This window comes from Erythrolamprus reginae, chromosome 13, assembly GCF_031021105.1.
Source record: "Erythrolamprus reginae isolate rEryReg1 chromosome 13, rEryReg1.hap1, whole genome shotgun sequence".
NCBI lineage: Eukaryota > Metazoa > Chordata > Lepidosauria > Squamata > Dipsadidae > Erythrolamprus > Erythrolamprus reginae.
Window position 1 is genome coordinate 3,830,211 of NC_091962.1, and position 10,649 is coordinate 3,840,859.

The window sequence follows — 10,649 nt, forward strand, 5'->3', positions numbered from 1 at the left end:
CCATGGGGTCTTTGAAACCCCTGACTGTCCTGCCTGGGAGGAAGAGAGACCATCGTAGGTCACTGGAGCATCCTTGCTTGGAACTGCAACAGCTGTGAGATGCTGAGTGGAGAAGCAATTGGGTCCTTTCCCCAAACTTCTAGACCCCACCCTTCCAGCTCAATTTTAGTTTAAAGCCCTCCTGATAAGTGGAGCCAGTCCTTTTCCGAAGACCTCCTTCTTCACAGTCCTTGTGAAGTGTCACCCCGTCTGTTGCAACAGCCCATCTTGGAGGTAGTACAGCCCGTGGTCCAGGAATCCAAAGTTTTTTGGGGCTTCACCCTTCAGCCAGCGGTTCACTTGAAGAATTCTTTCTTGTCTTACTGGATGGGGTCCTCTCCTTAGTAGTATAGATCAGTGTTTCCCAACCTTGGCAACTTGAAGATATTTGGACTTCAACTCCCAGAATTCCCCAGCCAGCATTCCCTGGCTGGGGAATTCTGGGAGTTGAAGTCCAGTAATCTTCAAGTTGCCAAGGTTGGGAAACACTGGTATAGATGAATCACATGCCCACTCAGACAGTTGTTAGAGGGATCATATTAGTGGGAGGGGAGAGAGGGGGAGGATGGAGTGGGAGAAAGAGAGTGGGGGGAAGGAGGAGGGAGAAAGAGGGAGGGAGAGGGAGGGGAGAGAGGGAAGAGAGAGTGAGGGAGGAAGGGGGGGAAAAGAGAGAGGGAGGGAGGCAGAGGGAGGGAGGCAGAGAGAGGGTGAGGGAGGGAGAGGGCAGGAGGGAAGGGCATAAAGAGAGAGAGAGGGAGGGAGAGGGCAGGAGGGCAGGGCAGAAAGGGAGGGAGGGAGAGAGGGAGACAGAGAGAAAGAAGGAGGGAGGGGGGAGAAAGAGAGAAAGGGAGGGAGGCAGAGATAGATAGGGAGGGAGGGAGGGAGGAGGAGAGAAAGAGTGGGTGGGAGGGAGGAGAGGAAGAAAGGAAGAGAGGGAGGGAGGAGAGAAAGAGAAGGAGGGGGAGAGAGGGAGCGAGACAGAGAGAGGGTGAGGGAGGGTGTGAAGGAAGGGAGAAAGAGGAAGGTAGTGAGGGGCATCAAGAGACAGAGAGAGGGAGGGAGACAGAGAGAAAGAAGGAGGGAAGGGCAGAAAGAGAGCGAGGGAGAGAGGGAGAAAGAGGGAGGAAGGAGAGAAAGAGAGAGAAGGAGGGGGGAGAGAGGGAGGGAGACAGAGAGAGGGAGGGCGAGAGGAGGAGAGAGGGAGGGAGGAGAGAAAGAGAGGGAGGGGACGAAGAGAGGAAGAGAGAGAGGGAGGGCAGGAGAGAGAGAGAGGGGCGTGCTGATAGGCACAGAAGAAACCCACCCAAGATGCCCCTGGGCAGTAACCTCTCCCTGAAGGGGGCGGGACTTGCTCTCCAGGCCTTTGAGGGGGAGCCCCTCCCAAATCCTCCTTACCCACCTGTCAAAAGGTGACTTTGGCTTATTCAATTCAATTCAGTTCAATTTATTTGATTTGTATGCCGCCCCTCTCCGAAGATTTATTCTTAGGAAACCCACATCCAGTCTTACAGATTAACAGAAGGGACTTCAGAGGTCATGTAGTCCAACCCCCTCTCACCCACCCGCCCAAGCAGGAGACCCTGCACCATTTCTGACCGCTAGGCAGCCCAGTCTCCCTCTTGATAGCTTCTGGAAAACCAGTAGGAAGAAAACGTCCACAGAGGGGGGGGGGGCTCCCTCTCCATGGTTTGGGGAGGGGGCTGACAATCTAGGGGTGGGGTGAGGGGTTCCCCACATCCTCATTGTCCACGTGGCTAAAGACAGCCTTGGCTTATTCTTAGGAACCAGGCTGACCGACAAACAGAGCTGGAAGGGACCCCCCCACCCCCTTTGGCTTTTGCTCAGGAAGGATACAATTAGCAGGAGCACTGAGGTTTTGTACCCACCCTCGAGTAGTAACTCAACTGTCGCCCACCTCCACCTCCCTTCAATTAGGAGGAAGACTGGAGTAGGAGAGGAACGCGGAGGCGGCTCTCACCTGGGAGGGGGAGAAGGTCCAGCCAAGGGGCGGGGCTTCTGGAGAATGGGCGTGGCCTCCACACAGGTATATTCCGCTGCCACAAAGCGGAACGTTGAGGTCGGTGCGGAGAAAGCTGCACAGATCGCTCACTCTCCTCCTGCGCCTGCCAGCCGCGCTCTCTCCCGCCAAGGCCCATGGTGCACCCCCAGCTGCCCGTCCCGGGCCTTCTCGGTCTCTTCGGGGCCCTCTTGGTGTTGTCCCCTCAGGTGGCAACGTGGGCCTCGAAGGGTTTAACCCAGAGCTGCGTCAGAGATCCTGCGGTGCCGAAAGCCCTCGAGGCGGCCACGGAACAATACCATGAGGACTATCCTAAGCTTCCCTACTATCGCAAGCCGCGCATTGTGGAGGGGTACTATCCGGTTAGTGTTGGGAGGTGGGGAGGATTTTGGGTGGGGGGGATGCTGGGCAGCCTCCTTGGGTCCTCGGAGTAGCCAGAGGACTCAGAAATCCTCTGGAAACAATAGCAAGAGCCGTTATATGCCGCTTCACGGCCAACCCTAATTTAATAGAATAGAATAGGGAGAAGGAAGAAGGAAGGAGAATAGAATAGAATAGAATAAAATGGAGTGGAGTGGAATGGAATGGAATGGAATAGAATAGAATTATTTGTTGGCCAAATGTGATTGGACACTTAAGGAATTTGTCTTGGTGCATATTATTATTATTATTATTATTATTACTATTACTATTATTATTATTATTATTATTATTTATTAGATTTGTATGCCACCCCTCTCTGAAGACTCAGAGCATATGCTCTCAGTGTACATAAAAGAAAGTATGGATTTGTCAAAACACATATGGTAAAACACTTAATGACTGTCATTAATGATAATTTAACTATTTAACTTAACTAACTTAACGTAACGTAACGTAATGTAACTTAATTTAACTTAACTTAACATAACGTAACGTAACTTAAGTTAACTTAATTTAACTTAACTTAACTTAACTTAACTTGTTTGACTTCTATGCCTCCCAATGGGACTCAGGGCAGCTTACAACAGTAAATGGCCCATACAATAAAGAAACTGAAAGATTAGTAAAAAAACAGGAAAACCCCTAATAAATCCTAATGAACTATCCAAATTGGTAAAATCAGCTGTTTACAGAGTCAGCATATTTCCGCCGCCCCCCAACAATCTGGGTCCTCATTTTACCGACCTTGGAAGGATGGGAGGCTGAGTCAACTTGAGCCGGTCAGAATCGAACTCCTGGCAGTTGGCAGAGTTCTCCTCCAATGCGGCATTCTGACCACTGCAACACCAGGGCTCTTCCTAGGGAGGTTTGGGGGTGTTGGAAGGAGTTTAGGGGGTCTTCTAGGAGAGGGACTGTTATCGGGGACCAAAGCAACGTGACTTCTGCTGTTTGTATCTGATGCGGAAATCTCTGATGTTCTCGCTGCTCTCATGGCATAAAGTCCTTTCCGGGTTGCAACCGATGAAGCCGATTGTGTTTTGTAACTAATTAAAAAGCCATGTTTGTACTTTTTAAATCCAGGAGAACATCGAGGGCGTATACCATTTTACGTTGGAGATGGTGAAAACAGACTGTAAAAAGCATGAGGGTGAGAAATTGACTTATCAGGAGATCCAGAAATGTCCACTATTTTCAGAGACACCGGAGGTGAGATTGGAGTTCTGGTTATATATGTGCCTTTAGTTGATGTTACCTGCCTTGCCTGAGCTCAGGAGCCCCCTCTGCAAAGGGCTAGATCAATGATTTTCAACCTTTTTTGAGCCGCGGCACATTTTTTACATTTACAAAACCCTGGGCCACCTTGAGCCCGGGGTGGGGTGGGGGCTAAAAAAAGTTTGGACAAAAAAATTCTCTCTCTCTTCCTCCCCTTCGCTCTATTTCTTTCTCCCTCCCTCTTTCTCTCCCTTCCTTCCTCTTTCTTTCTCTCTCCCTCTTTCTTTCTCTTCCTTCCTCTTTCTTTCTCCCTCCCTCTTTCTTTCTCTTCCTTCCTCTTTCTTTCTCTCTCCCTCTTTCTTTCTCTTCCTTCCTTCCTCTTTCTCTCTCTCTCTCTCCCTCTTTCTTTCTCTTCCTTCCTCTTTCTTTCTCTCTCCCTCTTTCTTTCTCTTCCTTCCTTCCTCTTTCTTTCTCTCTTTATTTCTCTTCCTTCCTCTTTCTTTCTCTCTCCCTCTTTCTTTCTCTTCCTTCCTTCCTCTTTCTTTCTCTCTCCCTCTTTCTTTCTCTTCCTTCCTCTTTCTTTCTCTCCCTTCCTTCCTCTTTCTTTCTCTCTCCCTCTTTCTTTCTCTCCCTTCCTTCCTCTTTCTTTCTCTCTCCCTCTTTCTTTCTCTCCCTTCCTTCCTCTTTCTGTCTCTCTCCCTCTTTCTTTCTCTTCCTTCCTTCCTCTCTCTTTTGCTCTCTTTCTCTCTCCCTCCCTACCTCCCTCTATGTCTTTCTCTCTCCTTCCCCCTCTCTCTCTTTCTTTCTCTTGTTCTCTTTCTCTCTCTCTTGCTTTCTTTCTCTCTTGTTCTCTTTCTCGCTCGCTCTTTCTCTCTCTTGCTTTCTTTCCCTCTTGCTTTCTCTCTCTCTTGCTTTCTTTCTCTCTGAGCTTCGCGGCACACCTGACCATGTCTCGCGGCACACTAGTGTGCCACGGCACACTGGTTGAAAAACACTGGACTAGATGACCTCCAAGGTCCCTTCCAACTGGGTTTTTGCCTCTCTCCTTCCCTTCCAGGTACAAACCTGCTACTTTTCACTTTTCACTCCACCCGCCCCTCAGCAGAATATGGGCGTGTCTATGAGCTACTGTCCTAAACCTGTGTAGGACCTCTTCCGCTCCAGCTAAGGATTCTGAGTGTGTCCTGCTGCCAATCAACTTTCTGGTGTGCAAGCTGGGTTCACGCCAAGCTTTGATTCCTCTGACACCAATCAAGAATGAGACGGTTTCCTTCAGCCCAAGTTCACATCTTCTGCGCTTCTGAAACGGTTCCTTGACATCCATTGAGATAATAACTTCTCCTCTTTTCTATCATGTTCCTCTTTGAGAAGAATCAATGATTTTGCTAAATTCAGTTCATTAATCTTAATAAAGCTCTCAGCCTGACGTTTCCGCCTTGTGTCGTTTTCTTGTCCAAATCCCATCCAACCTTCAGGGTTGTATCTGATGTTGAAATCTTTCCTCTTGAACTGATGTTATTGCTGCTCTCGAAGGCATAAAGTCCTTTCCGGGTTGCAACCAATGAAGCCCATCATCTTTTGTAATTAATGAAAAGGCTACGTACTTATTTTTAAATCCAGGTAATTTTGGGGGTTGGTGATGGTCTGCTACCCTTGCATGGCTTTGTGGGACCGAGAATATGCTGTAGCCAGGGGTTGGACTAGAACAGCACTCTCTAACTGATGCTCTCTGGACCACTGGTGACCCGTGAGAAAACTTTGGTGGTCCCTAGCCCCGAAAGGCCTAACCCCCTACTCATGCCCAAGCAAGGGACCCTACACCAGTGTCCAGCGGCCGAGCGACGTCTGGTGTGCAAGCTGGGTTCACGCCAAGCTTTGAGTCTTCTGCCACAGAAGGAGGAGACGGTTTGCTTCAGCCCAAATTCACAACTTCTGCGTTATTGAAATGGTCCCTTGACATCCAGGGAGATTTTTCCCTGCAGTTCTCTTCTATCATATTTTATATATTCTATCATATTTATATATTCTATAATATTTTAGTTTAAGGCGTCTTAGTTTAGAACTAAGAGGCCTTAAACAAGATCTAAGTATTGCCCACAAGAGCATATGCTGCAACGTCCTGCCTGTCGGCGACGACTTCAGCTTCAACCACAACAACACGAGAGCACACAGCAGATTTAAACTTAATATTAACCGCTCCAAACTTGACCGTAAAAAATATGACTTCAGTAACCGAGTTGTCGAAGCGTGGAACTTGTTACCGGACTCCGTAGTGTCATCCCCAAACCCCCAACACTTTACCCTTAGATTATCTACGGTTGACCTATCCAGATTCCTAAGAGGTCAGTAAGGGGCGAGTACAAGTGCACTAGAGTGCCTTCCGTCCCCTGTCCTATTGCTCTCCTATATCTCTTATACCTTTCTTCTATTCCTATATCTCTTCTTCTATTCTTTCATTGATATGTTCTATTCCTATACCTTCTCTTCTATTTTTTCTTAGATATATTTTACTATGAGTATCTCCTCTATAACCGTCATCATGTATTTTACTATGTGTATATTGATATATACCCACTAAAACCCTCATTGTGTATTGGACAAAATAAAATAAATAAATAAAATATTCTTCTTTGAGACGAATCAATAATTTTGCTAATTCAGATCATTAATTTTAATAAAGCTATCAGGATCATGTTTCTGCCTTTTCTTGTCCAAATCCCGTCCAACCTTTAGTGGACAAACAACACAACGACACAAGGGCTTCTCCTTGAAAGCCTTTGCTTCGTCCAGCTGGGGGAATTGGGGGTCTGCCCTGGGCTTCTGCTTTGCCCATCCAGGGGGTCTTTCAAACCCACAACTGTCCCACCTGGGAGGAAGAGAGACCATCGGAGGTGACCGAAGGATGAAAACTCCAGCAGTAGTAACTCAACTGTCTCCCACCCCCGACATCAAGTTAACCTCAACTGGGGGATAGAATTGGGCCGGAGGGGAACAGAAAGCGAGCGGAGGCTGTTCTCACCTAGGAGGGGGAGAAGGTCCAGCCAAGGGGCGGGGCTTCTGGAGAATGGGCGTGGCCTCCGCACAGGTATATTCCGCTGCCACCCGCAGCTCCTGCAGATCGAAGGTGGAACGTTCTGGAGAAAGCTGCACACATCGCTCGCTCTCCTCCTCGGCCTGCCAGCCACGCTCTCTACCGCCAAGGCCCATGGTGCACCCCCAGCTGCCCGTCCCGGGCCTTCTCGGTCTCTTCGGGGCCCTCTTGGTGTTGTCCCCTCAGGTGGCAACGTGGGCCGCGAAGGGTTTCACCCCGAGCTGCAGCAGAGATCCTGGGATGATGAAAGCCCTCGAGGAGGCCACGCGGCAATACCACGAGGACAGGCCTCAGAACCCCAACTATGCCAAGCCGCGGGTGTTGGAGGGGTACTATCCGGTTAGTGTTGGGAGGTGGGGAGGATTTTGGGTGGGGGGGGATGCTGGACAGCCTCCTTGAGTCGTTGACTTCTATGCCTCCCAATGGGACTCAGGGCAGCTTACAACAGCAAATAGCCCATACAATAAACAAACTGAAAGATTAGTAAAAAAACAGGAAAACCCCTAATAAATCCTAATGAACTATCCAAATTGGTAAAATCATCTGTTTACAGAGTCAGCATATTTCCGCCGCACCCCAACAATCTGGGTCCTTATTTTATTTATTTATTTATTTATTTGTTTATTTGTTTGTTTGTTTGTTTGTTTGTTTATTTATTTTTTTATTTATTTATTTATTTATTTATCTATCTATCTATCTATCTATCTATCTATCTATCTATCTATCTATCTATCTATCTACCTACCTACCTACCTACCTACCTACCTACCTACCTACTTACTTACTTACTTACTTATTTATTTATTTATTTATTAGATTTGTATGCCGCCCCTCTCCGCAGACTTGGGGCGGCTCACAGCAAAGTGAAAACAATTTACAACAAATCTAAATTACTATTTAAAAATATTTTTAAAAACCCCATTTTCTAAACAAACATATATACAGACATACCATTCATAAATTGTAAATGCCCGGGGGAGATGTCTCAGTTCCCCCATTCCTGACGACAAAGGTGGGTCTTAAGGAGCTTACGAAAGGCAAGGAGAGTAGGGGCAGTTCTAATCTCCGGGGGGGGGGGGAGTTGGTTCCAGAGGGCCGGGGCCACCACAGAGAAGGCTCTTCCTTTGGGGCCCGCCAACCGACATTGTTTAGTTGACGGGACCCGGAGAAGGCCCACTCTGTGGGACCTAATCGGTCGCTGGGATTCGTGCGGCAGCAGGCGGTCTCGGAGATATTCTGGTCCGATGCCATGAAGGGCTTTAAAGGTCATAACCAACACTTTGAATTGTGACCGGAAATTGATCGGCAGCCAATGCAGACTGCGGAGTGTTGGTGAAACATGGGCATATTTAGGTAAGCCCATGACCGCTCTCGCAGCTGCATTCTGCACAATCTGAAGTTTCCGAACACTCTTCAAAGGTAGCCCCATGTAGAGAGCATTACAGTAGTCAAACCTCGAGGTGATGAGGGCATGAGTGACTGTGAGCAGTGAGTCCCGGTCCAGATTTTACCAACCTTGGAAGGATGGGAGGCTGAGTCAACTCCTGGCAGTTGGCAGAGTTCTCCTCCAATGCGGCATTCTGACCACTGCAACACCAGGGCTCTTCATGGGGAGGTTTGGGGGTGCTGGAGGGAGTTTAGGGGGTCTTCTAGGGGCGGGACTGTTATCGGGGACCAAAGCAACATGACTTCTGCTGTTTGTATCTGATGCGGAAATCTTTCCTCTCGAACTGATGTTCTCGCTGCTCTCAAGGCATAAAGTCCTTTCCGGGTTGCGATCGATGAAGCCGACCGTGTTTTGTAACTAATTAAAAAGCCATGTTCATACTTTTTAAATCTAGGAGAAAGTCGAGGGCGTATACTTCCTTAAATTGGAGATGGTGCAAACAAAGTGTAAACAGGGGGCCGGTAAGAAACTGAGTTATATGGAGATCCAGAAATGTCCACAATTTACACCGAAACCGCAGGTGAGATTGGAGTTCTGGTTATATATTTGGGTTTAGTTGATATTTCCTGCCTTGCTTGAGCTCAGGAGCCCCCTCTGCAAAGGGCTAGATGACCTCCTCTCTCTCTTGCTTTCTTTCTCTCTTGTTCTCTTTCTCGCTCGCACTTTCTCTCTCTTGCTTTCTCTCTCTCTTGCTTTCTCTCTCTCTTGCTTTCTCTCTCTCTGGCTTTCTTTCTCTCTTGTTCTCTTTCTCGCTCGCTCTTTCTCTCTCTTGCTTTCTTTCTCTTGTTCTCTTTCTCTCTCTTGCTTTCTCTCTCTTGCTTTCTCTCTCTCTTGCTTTCTCTCTCTCTTGCTTTCTCTCTCTCTTGCTTTCTTTCTCTCTTGTTTTCTTTCTCGCTCGCTCTTTCTCTCTCTTGCTTTCTTTCTCTTGCTCTCTTTCTCACTCGCTCTTTCTCTCTCTTGCTTTCTTTCTCTCTTGTTCTCTTTCTCGCTTGCTCTTTCTCTCTCTCTTGCTTTCTTTCTCTCTTGTTCTCTTTCTCTCTTGCTTTCTCTCTCTCTTGCTTTCTCTGTCTCTTGCTTTCTTTCTCTCTTGTTCTCTTTCTCGCTCGCTCTTTCTCTCTCTTGCTTTCTTTCTCTCTTGCTTTCTTTCTCTCTTGCTTTCTCTCTCTCTTGCTTTCTTTCTCTCTGAGCTTCGCGGCACACCTGACCATGTCTCGCGGCACACTAGTGTGCCACGGCACACTGGTTGAAAAACACTGGACAAGATGACCTCCAAGGTCCCTTCCAACTGGGTTTTGGTCTCTCTCCTTCCCTTCCAGATACAAGCCTGCTACTTTTCACTTTTCACTCTACCCACCCCTCAGCAGAAAATGGCCGTCTCTATGAGCTCCTGTACCAGACCTACATCTAGCGGCCAATCAACTTCCGGTGTGCACGCCAAGCTTTGATTCTTCTGACACCAATCAAGAATGAGACGGTTTCCTTCAGCCCAAATTCTCATCTTCTGCGTTTCTGAAATAGTTCCTTGACATCCAGGGAGATAATAACTTCTCCTCTTTTCTATCATGTTCCTCTTTGAGAAGAATCAATAATTTTGCTAATTCTGTTCGTTAATCTCAATAAAGCTCTCAGCATGATACTTCCGCCTTGTGTCCTTTTCTTGTCCAAATCCCGTCCAACCTTCAAGTATGGACGAGAACAGCACTCACCAACTGATGCTCTTTGGACCACTGGTGGCCCGTGAGAAAACTTTGGTGGTCCCTAGCCCCGAAAGGCCTAACCCCCTACTCATGCCCAAGCAAGGGACCCTACACCAGTGTCCAGCGGCCGAGCGACGTCTGGTGTGCAAGCTGGGTTCACGCCAAGCTTTGAGTCTTCTGACACCAATCAAGAATGAGATGGTTTCCTTCAGCCCAAATTCACATCTTCTGCGTTTCTGAAAAGCTTCCTTGAAATCCAGGTGGATTTCCCCCCCACTTCTATCATGATCCTCTTTGAGATGAATCAATAATTTTGCTAATTCAGTTCATTGATCTCAATAAAGGTATCAGCATAATACTTCCGCCTTGTGTCCTTTTCTTGTCCAAATCCCGTCCAACCTTCAAGTATGGACAAGCACAACACAATGACACAAGGGCTCCTCCTGGAAAGCCTTTGCTTCATCCAGCTGGGAGAAATGGGGGTCTGCTTTGCCCATCCGTGGGGTCTTTGAAACCCACGACTGTCCCACCTGGGAGGAAGAGAGACCATCGGAGGTGACTGAAGGATGAAAACTCCAGCAGTAGTAACTCAACTGTCTCCCACCCCGGACGTCAAGTTAGCCTCAACTGGGGGGAAGAATTGGGCCGGAGGGGAACCCAAAGCGGGCGGAGGCGGTTCGCACCTGGGAAGGGAAAAAGGTGTAGCCAAGGGGGCGGGGCTTC

The 10,649-nt window shown here is 48.1% G+C and overlaps 2 protein-coding genes across 2 annotated transcripts; both read left to right on the top strand.

Annotated features, from left to right (window-relative positions):
* Positions 1 to 2,193: 2,193 nt before the first annotated feature.
* LOC139175441 (cystatin-like) lies at positions 2,194 to 4,838 on the top strand. The gene is made up of 3 exons (XM_070766566.1): positions 2,194 to 2,418; positions 3,560 to 3,685; positions 4,749 to 4,838. The coding sequence occupies exons 1-3, from the start codon at positions 2,194 to 2,196 to the stop codon at positions 4,836 to 4,838; spliced, it is 441 nt and encodes a 146-aa protein (XP_070622667.1).
* Positions 4,839 to 6,896: 2,058 nt separating this feature from the next.
* LOC139175442 (cystatin-like) lies at positions 6,897 to 9,674 on the top strand. The gene is made up of 3 exons (XM_070766567.1): positions 6,897 to 7,121; positions 8,624 to 8,749; positions 9,546 to 9,674. Exons 1-3 carry the CDS (start codon positions 6,897 to 6,899, stop codon positions 9,672 to 9,674), a joined length of 480 nt encoding a protein of 159 aa, XP_070622668.1.
* Positions 9,675 to 10,649: the final 975 nt, after the last annotated feature.